General features: G+C 40.5%; 1 protein-coding gene across 1 annotated transcript; it reads right to left on the bottom strand.

Moving 5' to 3' along the window:
* Positions 1-2,873: 2,873 nt before the first annotated feature.
* Positions 2,874-20,107, bottom strand: LOC117457299 (sodium channel regulatory subunit beta-4-like). Its single transcript, XM_034097284.2, has 5 exons — positions 19,359-20,107; positions 11,733-11,896; positions 10,800-11,019; positions 9,343-9,472; positions 2,874-8,132 (listed from the first exon to the last, which is right to left on the bottom strand). Exons 1-5 carry the CDS (start codon positions 19,450-19,452, stop codon positions 8,042-8,044), a joined length of 699 nt encoding a protein of 232 aa, XP_033953175.1. The 5' UTR covers positions 19,453-20,107; the 3' UTR covers positions 2,874-8,041.
* Between the last annotated feature and the right edge of the window lie 600 nt (positions 20,108-20,707).

The raw sequence follows: 20,707 nt of genomic DNA, 5'->3' as shown, positions 1-20,707 counted from the left end.
AAATGGAAGACAACAGCGATTCAGACTATGAGCCTACAACAGACCAGGAAGAGGCCCCAGAGGGAGAGGAGGGAGAGGCCCCTGAGATAGAAGCCCCAGAGGGAGAGGAGGGAGAGGCCCCTGAGATAGAGGCCCCTGAGGGAGAGGCCCCTGAGATAGAGGCCCCTGAGGGAGAGGCCCCTGAGATAGAAGCCCCTGAGGGAGAGGAGGGAGAGGCCCCTGAGATAGAGGCCCCTGAGGGAGAGGAGCCTGAGGGAGAGGAGGGAGAGCCCCCTGAGATAGAGGCCCCTGAGGGATAGGAGGGAGAGGCCCCTGAGATAGAGGCCCCTGAGGGAGATGCCCCTGAGGGAGAGGAGCCTGAGGTAGAGGCCCCTGAGGGAGAGGAGCCTGAGGGGACATTCCATAATTTTGCATGGCCAACTATGTGGCCAACTACACACACACACACACACACACACACACACACACACACACACACACACACACACACACACACACACACACACACACACACACACACACACACACACACACACACACACACACACACACACACACACACACACACACACACACACACACACACACACACACACACACACACACACACACACACACACACACATGTTCTGTTATGGTATATTTCTCTTTCAATAAATGTTCATTGAAGAAAACAGTATCAGTGTCTTATTTTATATTCATCACGGTGACTGCTGAACTTGACGAGCCCACCGGTGGGTCCGGACCATGACACGAAACACTGACTTGCTTGTATCAAATCAATACATCCCATACATCATTGGAACGGGACAAATCTCAGCTACAACACTAACTAAATCATTTCCATCTCCAGTAAACACAGCCTACATGGCAAGCATTTCTATAATATACAGTAACGTAAAATAAGCACTATCTTTGAACTTACTACAAAAAATAATATGAGAAGGATTAAATGAAATATATGACATTAATTCATGTATTTTTTTTTTTAATTACCCCAATGTATCAAGCTAATGGGTTAAAACAATACAATACAAAGAATTAGGATAATTTGGTTCAGAAATGCTGGCGTTAAAGAACAGAATGCAGCTTATTTTCAGACAAGCATTTGATTTTAGTGGTTCCTTAGTGAAAAATGTATTAAATGAAACAGTTTTAGCTACGAATTTGGACTTCCTGTTTACATTTCGCACATTTCTACGGTGACCTCGTAGGACATACTTACACTATTTTCAATGTATAAAAGCCATCACTTTCCTATTCAGCAGATGGCGACAACGCCCCAAGCAAGACTGGAAACAGTACTCATATCATTATGTAAAAGTAAATACCAGAGTATAGGAATACTTTGTCCTGCAATCAAAAAGTTAATCAAGTTAGAAAAAAGTATTGGCTGTAGAAGAACGCATAATGGAATCGAACTAGCTTTATTTTAATTACTGATATAAAAAGGGATTGTGTTGCTGCAGAGCCACCAAAAGCCAACATAGTTATTTGAGACATTACACTGGTGCGCTTCTACAAAACCTCCACATGACGGCTGTATGGAGCATTGGATTTGACTTAAGTAAAGTCAGCACACTGGTAACAATACACATTAAAAGTACCAGCATGTGGGTGACCCTTTAAAGGAGAGTCCGGTATTATTTTCTAAGTAAATATTAGTGTAAAATACTCCTGCTGAATTATAAATCACTGAATGGTTTAGGGCCAAAATACATTTCTGATCTCCTGCTACATTATGAACCATCCAGAACTCTCAGATCTTCTACGACGGGTCTACTTTCTGTCAGCAGAGTCAGAACTGAACATGGAGAAGCAGCATTCAGTTGTTATGCTCCAAATATCTGGAACAAACTGCCAGAAACCTGCAGGTCTTCTGAAAATCTCACCCCTTTAAATCAAGACTTTTCTTTTTGATGCTGCTTTCAATTAAGTCAAATATATTTTCATATCTCACTGTAACTTCTTTTTTGTTGTACCTATCATTAGGCCCCACAGTGAGTATCATTGACAGTAAGGTTACCCATATTATGACATGTTATTCTAGGAGTACATCTTATACAGTATAGAATATGTTGCCCCAAATGTACGTCTATTAGTGTGACATCTTGCAAAATCTGATTATCCACATTGATGCGGCATGCCACCTACATTAAAATAAAATGCAGGTATTATATCTATGGCTGCGTATTTTGAGTCTAGACTTTCAAAGTGAAAAGCTAATATATTTTGGAGGGTTTATTATCCTTGAAGTAATCATTATGATGCAAATATTGATCAGTGCTCTACGGCAGTGCTTCTCAAAGTGTGGTCCGCGGACCACTGGTGGTTCGTGAGCGCCCCCTAGTGGCCCGTGAGTATATTGGTAAAATTTCACATTTGAAATAAAGAAATACATTTAAGTTTTCCGCACTCTCACGGGAATATCTCCGCAATGGAGCGAGCTTAAGTTTCACCTTTGATTGCATGATATAACCCAGCGCAACACCTTCGTCAAACATTTTGCCACTTGTTTGTACCATTTTCAGGCGATTTGTAATCTGTTCTAGAAAAACGATGTGAATTTGGATATCTGTGGAGTTAGGTGGTCCGCGAGTGTTTTTTTATTGGTTAAGTGGTCCTTGGTATGAACATGTTTGAGAAACACTGCTCTACGGCATCAACCAAGTCTTATTCTACTTTTTCTGTGTATGTCTCACAGTTATAAGCTGTATATTTTCACTAATATATTATAACGTAAAAACAGGAAAATATTACAACCATTAAACATGGAGCAAATGTTCTCTTATCAGCAATTGAAATTGATAATTTGGGTATGTATTCTCTAGAGTTGGACAAAGACACAATGAGACTCAACAGGACTGCGGGAATTTCAAACAACATTTTATTTCCAGTATGTATTTTTTTTAACAAGTCAAAAGTTCGGGGTGCATAGTCATGAAGGGAGCATGAGCAACATGAGCACAAACACAGACATACAGCTGGACATCAGGGGAAACCTGGGGATGTGTTGTGTACGTGTTGAATAGACTGTGCTGATGTATGCAAGATAAAGTCACTCGCTGCAAGATGTTGACTTCTATAAAACACTATAATTTCTATACTGTACTATTAATGAGTTTTTTATTTAATGACAGCCGCTATGTGTACAAAATATGGTTGAAATAGTCAGAACGGCAGAGGGAAAATGTGAAAAATTCGGTTTAAGCCTGTGCTTTTATTTCAAATGTTGAGCTAGCTAGCCTTAGTCTATGAAATAATCTGTTTCGACACGCAACAAGTCAGAAAATGCATCATTGTTTGCCATTCCTAACTATAATCCTTTGATTCTGAATAGGAAAACAATTGCCAAAATAAGTAACATGTTGCTCCTATTTCCTTGATCATCCCATTGGATCAGGATAGTAGTCAAATTACATTTTACTCCGGCATTAAATCCGTTTTTCGATCTCTTTTCTCTGTGTGGAATGTGGGAAGCAGACGTCAGACTCTTGGCTTGGCAGTGTGAGTTCTAGCTGCTACAGATACAGAAGTATTACAGAGCAATATCATTTAGTACTTTTAATACAGCGGTAGACGGCAATGCAACATGTTTCAGTAAAGTGTGTCTAAGGGACGTCGAGAGTCATTGTAATATAGTGTACAGCAGACGTGAGACTCTTGGATTGGCAGTATGAGTTTCAGCCGCTCTGGCAGTAAGAGCAATACCAGCTTTAAGGAATCATAGTGGTCAGTCTGGTCCTTTAGTTAGACCTGTGACTTTAACACTGAGACTAAAGGTAACTTTCCAATGCTCACAAGGGGAGCAATTTCATAAAGGATTCACATTTGAACAAATAGTTTCCTTTTCCTAGCAGATTCAATACACACTCGTCCCCCATTTTTCTTAAACGCCCAATGGGCACAGAGATTAGAATGATGTATACGTGTAAACAATCCAACTAAAAGCATTATCTAAAAGCATTTAAAATGAGGTTTATGTTTCCTCCACTGTGAAAAGTGTAGTCATTTACATAAAAGGAACTCTTAGCCTTATTGACGCAGTGTTTGTTTTCCATTTCAATCTGAAATCATAGAATGCATTATGTTTCATCAGCTTGTACTACAGGCGTTTACCACTGGGTGGCAGTCATTGTGTATTTTCGGGGTGTATTGCACCACTGCAGAGAAGCATCCAACACTGTACAGGGCAGACTCAGTACTGCAGCAATCACTATATAAGCGGTAAACAGACCTCAAGACTCATGTAAGGTTCAGATATTAAAGACAGGCAGGTGTACAAATGGGCTTATATGAGAAAAATATTAAAAATCAGCCTTTGCTTTTGGTCATTTGAGTACATTTCCACAGGGTACTACATCCCATATACCTGAATTTGGTTTACTGGGAATATTTTGACATGGTTTTACACTTTTTGAGTTGTTTTACTTAAAAAAAATACATTCTTACTTCCACATAAAGTCAGAACAAATCTCTATTAATGGGCTTCACGCTAGAAAGCATACAAAAATCAAGTCACAGAAAAACAGGGATCACACAATGGATGTTGTATCCACAAATATACAAGGTATGCATCACATTCCCGACACACATCCACCTGTTTGTTATGCTATGTCAAAGCATGAGTTCAGAAAGTAACACTAACAGACAGACCAACACCACAATATTGCTTTTCCCTACAGGAAGACTTTGAAGGTACATGTGTACCCTTTTCACAGAGACATATGCACAAGACTTTTTTAGACAAGGATGCAAGTGTGTGTGTGTGTCCGTATGTGTAGTGCTTTCTTATATCCATAACATTCACAGTTTTATATCACATCAAGGACGCTGTATCACTTCTAACACTGAACAGTCACATGTTAGTAGCTAGTACAGTTTTCCAAAGCAGAAACATCTGTCTCATGCACAGTTTGAATCTAATGTCCATGCATTAGTCCAACTGAAATACATTAACACAGTCTAGATACACACATTGGTATAATGAAAGTGTCAAAGTTTCAATCAAAGCCAGTCCAGACACGTCTTTAAAGTGCCCTATAACAGGTTATTGCATAATCTGTTGTCTGTCTTATTGCTTCCATTGAAAGCAAGAAGGGAGATGCACTCCAGTTTTACAGCGCATCAGGCTGATGGAGATTAGAAAAAAGAAATAACATCTTCCAGTAAAACTCATCCAACATGTAGTCAGACAATGCTGTGGTGAGGTACGAGAAAACCTTGGATTTAGTTTACTTTTGTAAAAAATGATAAAAGAACGACCATTCAGAAGTCACTTCCTGTGTTGTGCAACCACTGCTGTATTGTTTGAATACAAGGCCAGTTTACGACACTCAAAGAAGTGGCTCTTATAGGTGTTTTTGTGTAGTGTTCCACTGTTATAGCTATTCAAAGAGGTGGCTTCTCGCACTGAGTCGCATAGAGAGAAGCTTCTAGTTCCCTGTCGGCCTCTTAGCACTAAATTGATCCATTTTTGTTTATCACGAGATGAAGAAGAAGTAATGAAGGCTTTGTGAACTCTATCCATATCTCCTCTCTTCAAACAAGTTGTGATGACTTCTAAATATTCTACCATATTCGCCACTTCCTCATCTGTTCTTACCAATGCATGTTTTTAGTGCTGAGACACCAGACTTAATTAAAAGCAAAAGATGAATATAGTCTTCAATGCTTAACATTCCTGGATACAGTCACGAGTAACCAATGTATAATAAATAAATATAATAAAACGACGAAGAAGAATGAACCACTCGCCTTTTGGGATATTCACACATTCATTTGATAATAATATATTTATATATTGAATATTACTTTTAGAATTCATTAAAATATAATACTTTTTTGGACAATATTTAACATCTATTCCCTGACAGTCTTTACATTCTTTCAGTGATCTGTCTCAATGCTGTGCTGCCTGCATTACTGAGGCACTATCAATGGACTATTTTTTAGCACAAATACATCTATGTGTAAAGAGTTCTAGGAGCAAGTTTGTGTTTGGAAAGGTAGCCAGTAAGAGTCTGCATATAAGCGCGGACATACGGAAGTGATTCATTATGCTAATGAACAAAAGTGCCACGTTCTTAAGGTTTTCTAGCAGAGTGGTTGAATTGTCACATTTAAAGATATTGTTCTTATTTTTCTGTAGGTGTTAAATGTATTTCACCCTCTCTTTCCCACAATTACCTTCAGGCAATTACTTTATTATATAGGAGCCACCTTTAGTTAAAAGGGGTCAGAAAAGCAGTGTTGGGAAGTGCTTATTGACGGAGCTTCGGTCAATTAACGTGAATGGTTAAATGGGATCATACAGAGACACACATAAATGCAACATGAAGTTATATAAAATGCGCACATGCTAAAAATGCATTGGTTATTAGTCAGAAGCAGCATGATTAAGTTCATCCACTTCTATAGGGAGCTGGGTGGTCTAGGGATTGTCTTTGATGAAGGATAGGGTTGGTAGTTTTTTTTTTTTTTAAATAATTGTTTTGTGTTTTTTGTCCTCCCACCAGTAGGGGGCGACGAAGCAGAACAGGCACCAGTGTTTCATCTAAAGCAAAATAATAAAACCTGTGCATCCTGGTCCTTCTCTCACCTAAGAAAGCCAGTTGTCAGACTAAGCAAGCCGTAAAGTTGATCAAAAACATATTTTTGGCTTTAATAAAACAACCACATGTGAAACCTGGACCCCGCTGTAAACATGCAAGGTAAAGTTGAAGCTTGCATTGGCAGTAATTATGAGTTTAGGACTACAATGTCAACAAATACTTTAAAAAAAACTACTAGCAAACAAACAAATGTAAACAGTGTTTGATTAGTAGCACATTATTTGTACCTAAATGTAAATGTTATTTGATTAAAACCAGAAAAATGTTGGCTATAACCTTCATTATCAAAAACTCTGGCTGAGTGGTCCTGGTTTATGTATTCTGTATTCTGTTCGTCGGTCGGTCGACATCATGGCAGTTTAGATTGTGGCATCAAAGTGTAACTTGTTTGTGTAACTTGTTTGGGTCCAAGTTTGACTCTAAATGGAAGAATCTAACAAAACTGTTGGCAGTTGATTATTGACATTTGGAATATACAATTACAACTACATCTGAGGACTTTCAAAGTCGTTCCTCAATACATGTTGTAAAAGGGTGAACAGAGTGGTGCAGTGATGACTAAGTGTTGTAGTCTGAACTCTAAGTTAGCTTCAGAAGGGCACCCTCGACTAGAAGCCAATGGGATGTTTAAAATAGACTTTGCACAAAATGCACAAAATAAGCTTTGAGGCAAACATTTATGATGCGTACACATATTCTTCAGTGGGATCATCTCCATCTCTAAAGCTGCCTTCACATGATGCGCTCTTTGCTCACTGCAGGGTAGGGCGCAGAGTCTTTGGTAGAAACCCGCTAGTTAAGTTCATTGCTATGGTTACCTCCCCTGCTAGCGTTACATAGAGCTGTTATCTGATTGGTCGCAGCTGCAAACTAGGCCAAAGTTGAAATAATTAATACTTTTGTACAACTATGCCAAATGCGGCTAATGTTCGGCGTCATGACTTTTTTTGCAAGTTGTGTGTTCGCCGACTTATTTGATGTCTTTAAAGAAAACGTGAACCGCTCATAAGCTTGCGTTAATCACACATACCTTATTTCAGGAATCTAACCAACACCTCATTCAAAGAACAACTGACCCTCCGAGACAAGGGAGCCCCGATAAGCTAACATCCCGACTCATAAGGACTCATTCCTGCACCACTCTGTTCGAGGCCACTTAAGGCTCGACTGTAGAAAAAGCGTCAGATATTGGAGCATATTTTGATCACTTAGGCTGCACGCCGCGTAACGAACGGGCTTCCGTGAAGGTGAGAGAAGGATTTACGGTGTTGCACATTCCCCCCTCCCCAAATCTCAAGCATGATTTAAAATAGACATTTACATGTTAGCCGCGAGTAAGGTAAAACAGTCCACTGAACAGCATTTTCTCTGAGCGTGTACATTTGTCTAACATATATACAAACATACAGACATACTTTGCATTTTGCTCATGCCTTTGGTGTCCCTTTGTTGTCTGCTTTGGCTCCTGAATGTCCATTTTCTGTGTTGTCATTCCCTGAGCTCACCAGACACTCTTTGCTGCAGGGGAGAGAGAGACAAAAGGTTAGGTGTACACCCACGGAGGGAGGCAAGAGGAGTGATAACAGCTATTTATATATGTTCTGCAGGGATGTCTACATAGCCGATCGCTTGTAAGCCTAAATAACAATCTTGTGTTGGACAGGAAGTCTGTCATTAGGACTTTAATGATCCAATAGTTGAATGGTAAGATTGGAAACACTCATTTAAACCAGAGGGAATGAAGCCTACCCTAATTGTGTTGCATTGTCGGAGAAGCCTGCGACCGAAGGTTTTCAACGACATCATTACTCTGTAGCTACAGTATGTTAGTTTGACAATAAATAACCTTGAACCTTGAACTAAGTACAGATTCAATATTTCTTTCTTTTTCAGTCAGATAGACATTATTTGTATTTATCAGAAATACTTTAATACTCCCAGGGGAACGTTCGTTTTTGGGACAGTTTTTCCATTTTAGAATGAATAAAGTAGAGGAAAATAAATGACATAAACATACTAATTTAACAATGTGCAATAACAAGAAAAATATATGAACATACACAAATAAAAAAACGTGTTGAATAAAGTATTTTGTATAACATATCATAATATTTTAAATTGTATTCACTGCAGTCAGACAGCAGTCAGACTAAGTAGTGTTATGATAGTATCTGCATCAGTGGAAGCAAATGTTCAAGGTCTAATCAAGGCATGGGTTATTTCACGATTATCTTCTCGTAACATGATTGCGATTTTCTACCGTGATAGCAAATACACACAGGCATACGCTAATTACATTAATATACATCTACTGTATATATATGTATATATTGTGTGGTAGTTGCCTGGGGATGTGTGCCTCTTTTGTAAGGAAGAGAGTGCCAACTGTATTTTTCGGGGATATTCACAATTATTGTGATAACATCCTGGCGTCCCATCCCGTGTCTCGTGTTGCCCCACTTACAACGGCAATTTAAATTTGAAGTGAATCTGCATTTTTCATTTCCGTAATCTATATACTGTCTCAGTACTGTGTACCTGCATTGTCAAATCAACACATGTTGATCCTTTCATCTTAAGTCAAATGATTGAAGGTCATGTTAAACTTGCGTTGACTACCTGTGATTATACTTATATTTGATAAGAAGGCCAACACAGTTTATAATCTATACATAGGGTGTCTTTCTCATCATCTGTCCTCCCGTGTTATTAGCAGAGATCTACTCACTTCTTCTCGTCATCCTTCAGCAGGAAGTTAATCACCAAGGCCTTGATTACCATGCCAAGGATAGACAGGCCAATGAGTCCCCCCACCACTGAGACAATGATGGTGGTCAACGTCGTGTCAATCTCCTTCACTGCAGAGAGGAAGAGAGGGGAGCACATCGTGCGGGAGAAAGAGCGAGATGAGACACCAACAGTGAGACTCTCATAAGCAGGTATAATATAAAGGTGTTATTGTCATATACTAGCTGTCATTTTTGGCAATGAACATCTGAAATCTCAGGCTCCTTTAACAGTGCAACACACTATATACTTAAAGGGGACATATTCTGCACTTCGTACGGCTGCGCTCAGGCAGGCGCTTCCGTACCATGTCTTCCCGGACAAACAGACTCAAATTCAGTTTCTTCCCCAGGGCCATATGTGCACTAAACGCTGCTAATATTTAAGTTATATAAACCTTCCGTGCAATACGAGGGGAATCGTGCAATTTAATTTATCTATTATTTATTTATGTACATATTCCCTTTTTTTAAGTCCCATTTATTGTTTTTATAGTGTCTTGTTGTTTTTATATTGTCTTGTTGTTGCGTGTTGGCACCTTGAGTCTGTTGTAATTTCGTTGTACTTGTACAATGACAAATAAAGTTCTATCTATCTATATGTGTATGTAGTGTCTCTACATGTCTCCATGATTTAATGTTCAAAAAGCTCTTCATTGCTCTCATACTGCCTGTGCTGCAGCACCTCTTTTCACCCTCTGTCTGAAACCAGAGCCCAGTCTGCTCTGATTGGTTAGCTGGCCGGCTCGGTTGTGATTGGTCCCCTGCTTAGAGATGTCCCGCCCCTTAGCCCATCATGTATAATGTGTTAAGGGATAGCCAAGAGGAGTGTGAGGGTTAGTTAGTGATGTCATTATCTTAAAAAAGTAAACAAAGGAGTCCAGTAAGTCCACATCCCTTAAAGTGAAAATGTGTAATAAGATTACAGTTACATTTCTAAAAAATGTGGGATTACTAGCAGGATATCGCTGTTACGTAAATGGAGCATTGTCTGCCTTTTTCAAACTGTAGTATGTGCGCATGTGTTTCATTGTTGGTGTATAGGCTACTGTCTGAATATGCTTCATGAAAGGCAGGTTTTCCTATTTCATAAAATCTTTGAGCAGAGGACACATTGATCCTAAAGATGTTAGATTCTAACAAGGTTATATTGTTCTACAGTCTTACATAATACACTGAAATAACGAACATCTTAAGTAACCCTCCCGACCGTGGTAACATCAAATCAAATCAAGTTTTATTTATATAGCACATTTAAAAGCGATTTCTGGTCGAGCCAAAGTGCTGTACATGTAATAAAAACACTTTACTACAATCACAATAATTGACAGAAAATCAGAAACACAGGGAATAGTCAGGTGTCCTGCTCCGCTCTGACTAGAAGGCCAGTTAAACATACTTTGGTCCACCACGTAGAGCATGTAGCTGGCGCTGTGGTTGCGGTTCTTCTCCTTCTCGTTCCTGGCGAAGCAGATGTACTCTCCATCGTCTTCGTAGGTGATGTTATACAGCAGGATGGAGATGTTGTTGCCCTTCGAGGTGCCGACAAACTCCACACGCTCGTGGAACACACTGACCTTGGGCTCTACACCCTCGATGGGGATCACCGCATCGCACAACTACACACACGCACACGCACGCGCACACACACACGCACACGCACACACACACACACACACACACACACACACACACACACACACACACACACACACACACACACACACACACCACACACACACACACACACACACACACACACACACACACACACACACACACACACAGTACTCAGAGAAGGGTAGTCATGGGTATTCCCATATGTGTATAGATTTATATATAAATGTGTAAAGGTCAGTGGTGGAAGAAGAACTCAGAATTGTAATCTAGCAATATAAAATAAAATAGCATAACATGAAAATACTCAGATACATTTGAAGTATCTTGTATACTTAACAGTACTGGAGTAAATGTACTTTGTTACATTTTAGCAATGGTTATCGGGAATATAAAAACACCTTCAACACAGGTGGTTTGTACATTACGTCCTTGTGTGTGTGAACTAGCATTACTATACTTGTGGGGACCTAAATCTGTTTACACAGTCACGTGTGGGGACTCACCTCCCTTATGGGGACAAAGTGGAGGTCCCCATAAGGGGAATCATTAATTTTAGGGTGAAGACTTGGTTAGGGTTAGGCATGTGTTGGTTATGGTTAAGGTTAGGTTAAGTCTCCAGGAAATGCATGTAAGTCAATGTAATGTCCCCTGAAGTGATGTATACATGGTATATGTGTGTGTGTGTGTGTGTGTGTGTGTGTTTGTGCTGTACCTTCATCATGCTTCCATTGTTGTTGTAGTGCCAGTTGAAGTAGAGGTTTTTGATGCCGATGCAGGAGGCGTACGTGCAGGGCAGCAGCACCGTGGAGCCGTTAATCGCGAAAAGGTGAGGCACTTTACCCGTCGACACCTCCAGGCCACCGACACTCCACACACCTGAACCCAGAGAGCAGGGGAAGGGGAGACAGAGAGGAAAGGATGAACAATAAAGTAAAAATGACGAGATGATGTTATATGTTTACTTAGAATTACGTAAAAGATGAGGGCAACCAGAGATGTGCAAAAAGACTTGGCTTCAGAACAGATACAATGGACCACAAGTAAAAGTACTTGCCGTGGGTCGTGACTTGAACAGCTTAAAGCCATAGAGAAACTGATTCAGGACTTGTGGGAGAGAAAACTTCCACAGGAGGGAACTTTGGGACTTTAGCCTTTCCAGACCACAGAGCCAAAAAGCACAATAGCTCCTCTTTAATTTGAACATAATTGTAACGTTGCAGGTGAAGCCATCTTGAATGACTTGTATCTTATTCTATAACAGTATGTCATCATTCTTGAGTTCATCTATATTTTGAATACATCATTTTATCTGCAAAGTAGCACATTTTTTAAAAATAAAAGTAATGAGGAAAAAGCACAATGTTTGCTTCCATATTGGAGTGGAAGTATGAAGTAGAATGAAATGGAAATACTCAATAAGTGTACTTCAGTAAATGTGCTTAGTTACTTTCAACGTCTGGATTTATTTTCAGAAGAGACGTGTATTATATTGATATCGCTGTTGTGTGTGTGTGTGTGTGTGTGTGTGTGTGTGTGTGTGTGTGTGTGTGTGTGTGTGTGTGTGTGTGTGTGTGTGTGTGTGCGTGTGTGTGTGTGTGTGTGTGTGTGTGGTCTAGCATTACTATTCTTGTGGGGACCTACATCTGTTTACATAGTCACGTGTGGGGACTGGCTTCCCTCATGGGGACACATTGGAGGTCCCCATGAGGGGGATCATTAATGTTAGGGTGAAGACTTGGTTAGGGTTAGGTTAAGGGTAAGGGTAAAGGTTAGGGTAAGGTTAAGGTTAGGGTAAGGGTTAGGCATGTGTTGGTTATGGTTAAGGTTAGGATAAGTCTCCAGGAAATGCATGTAAGTCAATGTAATGTCCCCTGAAGTGATGTATACATGGTTGTGTGTGTGTGTGTGTGTGTGTGTGTGTGTGTGTGTGTGTGTGTGTGTGTGTGTGTGTGTGTGTTGGAATGACAGCTGCTGTGATCTCAAATTGTCGCTCCGGTGTCTCTCACACACTTGGGGCCTATTTTTAAACGCTGTTCTTCACTCAGAGCTGCTCAGGATCACGTTGCACTCGGACATGGTGCAAACTGTTAAAGTACATGTAGGCCTGTGTGTTTTCCGGGACTTACATCTATATTAGAAATTCCCACCACATCTTTCTAACTCAGTAATACATGTTACTGTGAATAAGTTATGGATAGTACAACTCTGGATTTAGAAAAAAACATATTTCAAATGTTAATAATTAAAAAAGTATTTATAGTTTCGAAGCCTGAGAACAGTGTTTGAATAAATATAGCAAATATTTAAAATAAATGTCTCAATGAAAAAGAAAGAAATACACTTTAAAATACGTAATTGTCACTAGCATCATATTTCACTTAGTATGTGGTTAACCTATGAGTATTAGCTTTATCTAATATATATTCAAGTTGCCTTTGGAAACCGGTTAGATGCAGAACAACCTACATACACACTACAGGAAAGACAGGAGCCCTAGAAGTTCCCATTACAGGGCCTCTTTAACATTTGGTATTGAATCAGGGTCATTTCCTGAACAGACCCCAGCTCCCAGTAATTATGTGTTCTGTAAAAATGTTTTAATTTACATGTTCAACAACTGTCTGGCAGTGATGCTTTGGAAAAACACAAACTGGATAGAGTTTTGCATCGAGCATTCAAAAGTATTTATAGAAACAATTGTCTATGTCAAGTTGGCGGAAAGTTAAAAAGTAGCCAAATGACTCGGATTATTCCGGTGTGAATGGTTTTGGTTCTTCCTTTGTTCAGTTTTCTGGATTTGCTCTCTCGTCTTCTCACTCTCACCTCTTTTAACATCCGTTTTACCTCTCCTCTGTAGCCATCTACACTCGTCTCCTCTACTTTCAACACAGGCCATCTAGGTTGTCATTGTTCTTCTCTATTTTTGTCCTCTCTTTGAATAAGCTTTATTTATTTATTTGTTTCTATCTTTTTTCCTCAGGGTTTCTGTCTTAGTTGTTTGCAGGATATTCTCCTCCGGGATCACTGAATTAAAGATGAGAGAAGAGTGGAGCTGGTCTATGTTTGTGTGTTTTTATTTTTGTATGTGGCTGGTTGGTTAAAGAGGCTTATGCTTTTGGGGGTTTTCTCTTTCCTGCAGATTTAGGTTTGTGTGCATGTAAATGGTCTGCAAAGGCTAAAATACCTGTGTTCTCTCCAGAGGGAGTTTCTGTCATAAACACTATTTGTTTACTTCCGTAATATTGACATCACAATGTATCACTTTATAGAGAGGCAAAGTCACGCCCATCTACTTCCGACCCATGGGACCTTATTTCGGAAAAAGTATGTATTTAAGTCAATGGGAAGAGAAATATTATCTTTCGATCCCGTTTGAATTGAGCCACGAGTTACACATATGATGTTTGTCAATCTTAAAAAATCATTTCCACGTCAAAAAAGTCACCGTTTGTCGTAAAACTGTTGAAATATAAGACGATGAAAAATACGCAACTAGAAAGACTACACATCCCAGAGTCCCGGTCCCGCATGCTGGCTCTTAGGAACCGACTAACTCCCCTTGTGTGTGCACAGCTCTCAACGCGCCCAGACTTGGAGTGATTTCCACCTCTTTTAATAATTTCCGCCTCGTTCTGAGAGAAAGAAGTGAAATGTTTCAACGTGACGGCCATCTTGGTGTGTGGTGCGAGATGGGAGATGTAGTTCATTGAGCGGTTTCACACAAAACAAAGTGTAACTTCACAGTTTTACGATATTTTTTTGACTTGCAAAATTATCTTTTAAATTGACAAACATCATTTGTGTAATTCGTGGCACAATTCAAACGGGATCGAAAGATAATCTTTCTTTCCATTGACTTCAATACATACTTTTTCAGAAATAAGGTCCCATGGAGGTCCCCCGGAAGGGAGCGCTCCAACAAATTGTGCATCAATGGGCGGGACATCTCTAAGCTGGTTGACCAATCACAACAACAGAGCCGACCAGCCAACCAATCAGAGCGGATTGAGCTCTGGTTTCAGACAGAGGGTGAAAAGAGGTGCTGCAGCACAGGCAGTATGAGAAAAATAAAGAGCTTTTTGAACATTAAAGCATGGAGACATGGAGACACAGAGTACAAATATGAACCTGAGAATGAGCATACTAGAGCCCCTTTAAATCAAGTGATGGTTTCAAACGCTTTCAGTAGCTGGCTGCTCATTGGCCTTGTAAAGTCTGTTCAGTGGATTAATGAAACATCATTTACCACCTGATGGTAATTACTGCCACTGAGAAGGGATTCTAACCAAGTGAAAACGAAAAACAACTGTGAACACAAGTCAGGTTCTCTCTTTCTAAATAGCAGTGTATCTTTCTGCACACTGGAACATGGGGATCTTTTACATATGAGAGAAGTGTCTCCTCTCATGCCTATAAATAGATCACCCCCCCCCCTATGTTTTCACCTCTGCTCTATACTATGCCTTTTCTCTCCGCCCCCTTCCTCTTCTTCTCAAATCTCTTCCGTTTGTCCTGACAACACCCGCACATGTACTATGCTATATCTATGTGTGTGATATATTTGAACTCTTGTCTTTACATACAACACATTACAATGCAGGCACTGTTGTGTGGGTGTGTGTGTGTGCATGAGTATGGAACGTGTGTGATATGTATAACTCCACTATCAAACAATCTCTTTGTCTCAGTTGAAAAATCAAGTATCTGAGTGTGTGTGTCCTCTGCTGACTGTCAAGGTGGTTCCTTTCTAAGTAGGCCACAGATTGAAGGGTTAATGTATTTCAGAGTGCACCCTTGGAAAACCGGGCGAGGATACTATTAACTCTCCGAGAAAGAGACGGTCGGGAGCGAACATGGAGGGGTATGATAATGGAGGTGCGGTGTTGAAGAGGTTACGCCGGATGCATCGGGAGAGGTAGTGGGATGTCCTCTCCAAGGTGAGAGTGACAGGAGGTCAGAATCACAACACTGGCTAAATCAACAGAGGCCTATCGGCGGGCTCGTATTCACGCTGCTCGTACACACACGCTGAGGTAACACGATAGACTCAAGAACAAGTAACAACATACAGAACGATTATCACATGTACATGCCAACTGCTCGAGAGGCAGACACACTCACCACATGTAAGAGTTGGTTAAGCTTGTTTTGAGGCCTGGTTGAGGCTTATCTGGCTATAAGGTGGTGCAGGAATGAGTCGTAACACCCGGAACTGAATTGTATCACTTTCTGCGCCCTTGTGTCAAAGTTAGTTTTTTTTTTTTGTGGTTCGAAGCCTGAAATAAGATCTTTGGTTAAAACAGGCCAAAGAGAGTTAATGTTTAGTTCTACGACTTAAATACGTCAGTAAATACCACACTGGTGAATGTCCGAAGCTTCTGTGCGTCTTAAAAACGGTGGTTGCTAACAATTCTATAGGCTTATGTTGCATTCAAGTGATATGACTTGACTTTGCTTTCCGCGAGATTGGCACAGAGCCTTGCGTTAAAAACAGTTATGTTATATAAATACAACTTAATTGACCGATTATTCAATGTTACTGGTCACTCGGGAGGCGTGTGGTGCAGTGGGTTGTGCAGTGGGTTGTGCGTTGGTGTTCAGATCAACTCCTGTGGGGATTGTCCACAGTACTGAGTATGTAAGTCGCTTTGGATAAAAGCGTCTAACAAGTCACATGTCATGTAAATGCTCTTCTATATACAATTGTTGACCTCATCGCTGGTTTTATCACAATCTGCTCTTTTATTTTCGACAACAAACAATGTTGCATAGTCCTGTATGTTATAATATAGCACCATATAGACTGAAGTGCGTGATGGTAAAGGAGAGGAATGTGGTTTCAGGCTTTAAGTGACAGTTCTTCTGCATATCTTTAAACACTTTGGTTTCTTTTCTGACGATGTATTTTGGTCCGTTAAGTCTCGTCTGTTGTAATGAGGGCTTGACATGTCAGTGAAAAATGATGTGATACTTTGAGGACGAATAATATCGTCCCTTCTTTCGTTAGTTTGGACAGACCTGACAGCAAGTTACTATCATGTTTTATTTTGTATATTGTAACACAAGTGTGCAATTTAGTTTATTGCTTAGTAATTCAAAAGAGGGATTGCTGTAGCATGTTGGCTTAGGAATATAAGAGAACAACTAAACAGGTGTTTTTGTATGCAGGTAGGACTTATCAACAGATGGGTAAATTAAGATGAACATGAATATGCTGTATTACACCAAATACAGTACATTGTAGAATACAGATTCAAGTCAAACATGATGCTATGTTTGAGAATGGAGATGGTAATGTTGTGTTTTGAAGCAGCTTATGAGTTGTTATTTGTCTGACACTCCAAGATGGCTGACGCATAATTAATTTGAGTCAAGGTCTTTAGAAGGTCACAAAGAAAGATTAGTCAATGATGCTTTTTTTTCTTTCTTGGCCCAATTTAAAAATCCATGTTGATACAGGGCGAGTATAACTTTTAATTTTGTGGTGGCTTTTCTTCTGGTTTTGATTTTTTACCTTCAAGATAAACCGGAAAATCTTGCCTCAATGTTGCATCAACTTTACTCATAGAAATTAAGAACAGATATAAGTAGGTGACCTCCTCATTACAACAGAGGGTGAAGCTACACAGCGAAAGATGCAGACTGCATCTCCACACTATACTTCTTTTGCTTTACTTTGACTGAGTGAGTGGGTTTCATCTACGTTCAACATTTCAGTTTTGTTTCTTCCAAACAAATAAATAAAACATATATATACATATTAAAAAGTGCATTTCTTGAATTGCAAATCCAAATCCAAAGCCTGTTAGCTATCAGTAAAATAGGTTTTATTTAATGTTAATGCAACTTTTGGGATCAAACCTAAGGTAATTAGGGAGCCAGATAGTGCCACATAAACAACCTAACCCTAACCAAGTTATTTAATACTTTACCGAATAACTCTATTCGATTACAACGTTTGGAAAAGTTTGAACTCTTCATTAGAATTGCAAGCATCCATTTGTAATGTTTTAATTTATCAACATTCCTGTAATTTGAGGTCAACATTGTATATAAATTGGGTTTTCAGCCAACCACACACCATAATCAGCTTCGATTATATATATATATATATTAACTTCCAAAAAAAAAAAAAGGAAGCTACATATTCTTTTATGTATGCTAAGTGAAATCTCACATAATGCTAAGTCAAATCTCACATAATGCTAAGTCAAATCTCACATAAATGACAAGATGTTGTTGGAGCTCTTGTTCAATATTTCTCAATTACTAATATTCAACCTTAAAAAGATGATCCATTATAGCTTGATTGGACAACTTTAACGGTGTGAAAGGAAAGAACCATTTACAAATCACAAAAAAGGAATTAAACTCTTTAAAAGAGAATAATACGATTTAGTTGAGGTTGTTTTTGCCACTAGAACTATTTCTGCATTGGAATTGTAGGTCTTAAGTGCTTAGATATCGGCATTTTATGAAATATTATTACTTAATAAGGGATGTTTTTCACATAAACCCCTAATCGGTTTTCTTTGCATCAACTGTGAGCTATGGTGAGAGGCAGGAGGACATGTTCGGATGTGGGGCGCTACAAAACAAAAACAGGGATCACCACTGCACCACTACGTCACGACCAGTACACACACACACACACACACACACACACACACACACACACACACACACACACACACACACACACACACACACACACACACACACACACACACACACACACACACACACACACACACACACACACACACACACACACACACACACACACACACACACACACACACACACACACACACACACACACACACACACACACACACACACACACACACACACACACACACACACACACACACACACACACACCACATCTAATCCAATCTATTATTGACTAGTCTACATTTTGTTCCAGATATATTTATCGCCCTTTCACTAACTGTTCTATAAACATGGCATTGTGTTAATGCTTCAGCATGTCGCTCGGCAACATGTGCCCAGGTTCAGATCCACTGAAGGATGTTATTGACCTTGATGCCCTTTAGCACAGCAACAAGTAAACATCTGCTGTGATGTAACGTACCTGCCTCCAGTTGAGAGCAGAACATATTGAGACAGCAGAGGCAGTAGAGCAGCAAATGTCCGTATGGATTAATGAAAGAAAGATTTACTGTGACGGAGCGGCATGACATATACTCAAGCACCAGAATAAGATGTCTTAGGAAGGAGTTTAAATGTATAGAGACAATTATAAACTGAAATTAAGGCATTAAACGTGTGATGTGTGAACGAGTGAAGAATGACTCGCAGAAGTGTAACTCACCCAGCAGGAGTGCAACTACCAGCCCAGTGTGAAGTATATCCCCTGATCTCAGCCGACCAGAGACCCTCGAACCGGTGCTGTCCACTGACGCCATGACACCACCTGTCTGTCTGCCTGCCTGTCTCAATGTGTCAATCTGTCCCTGTCTGACTGCACTGTGTCCACTCTATCCAAATGTGTTTGTCCTATGAGCAGGGTGGGACCCTGAGCTGAAGTCCTGCACTCAGTCCCTCCCCTCTTCTCTCCTCCTCTGTCCCAGCGAGGGAGGACGCTTACGAGAAGGGAATAAATTCCTTCAGGGAGTTTTTCCCCCCTGAGCAGTTGTTCCCTGTGCTGCACTCCAGCAGGCCAGAGATGGGAAAACTGAAGAAGAAGAAGAATGCAGCAGTCAAACGAAAGGCTCTCTTATCTCCCTCCCGCCTTCCCTTTTGCTTCCCGAGTCCTCTGTCGCGGTCTCTTTCAGACTCAGTGGTGATTATCCAGCAGAGGAGAGTGTGAGGCAGATAGGAGAAGCAAGGCGGCGTAGCAGTGTGGTGTCAAACAGCTCCACTGCTCCAGCAGCAGCAGCAGCAGCAGCCAGGGAAGCAGGCTGGCTGTCAAAAACCCACAGAGGGACACATAGGCTGGAGGGGGGAGGATAGTACCCGAGAGGCACGGAGGGATGCTGGAGCAGAGCCAGCAGGCGGAAAAGCAGAAAAATCAGCGTGTCTCCCCAACCAGCTCAGGGAGGAATGAGCAGGAGAGGTACTGCAGAGGTAGTGAGTGAGTAAGGGAGAGAGAGCGGGAGAGAGGGAGGGGGATGGAGCGAAATGGCCACGGGGAGGAAGGGGGGTGCAGCCACATGCGCGTACATACACACTGCAGTAAGGCTGAGTCAGCCACAGAGTCTCTGTCGGACAGGGTGCTCCCACATGCCTCCGTCTTCACTGCATCTTTTACCCCCGTCTCCACTTTCATGCGTCTCGAATTGCACTGCTCTGATTTAGCTGGCTGATGCACGGGAAGGTCTGATCTCGGCAACTTTTCGAGCAGATAAATCACTTTGTATCCCTCTTCAGTTCGAGAGAAAGGCTATTTATAAGGGCTCGTGTATCAAAATGAGCTTTTACAGAAGTGTGTATATGCCTTTAAGTGCAGTATTTTGATATTGCACTGGGTTTATGCTATTTGAATTTGAGATATGAAGTATACTGTGCACAAATGAGGATATGTCTGTTTTGTTTAATACATTCCAACATTGCAATTTGAACGATACGTGATTTTTTTTTTTTAAATTATGTGCATGCTAAATTCTGTGCCGAGGAAAGCCAAACCAGACACCAGGCCCAGACAACATCTTTGAGGTGTGA

Source organism: Pseudochaenichthys georgianus, chromosome 13 (genome assembly GCF_902827115.2).
Source record: "Pseudochaenichthys georgianus chromosome 13, fPseGeo1.2, whole genome shotgun sequence".
Classification (NCBI taxonomy): domain Eukaryota; kingdom Metazoa; phylum Chordata; class Actinopteri; order Perciformes; family Channichthyidae; genus Pseudochaenichthys; species Pseudochaenichthys georgianus.
The sequence above is the reverse complement of the archived record's forward strand: the minus strand, read 5'-3'. Positions and strand labels throughout refer to the sequence as shown.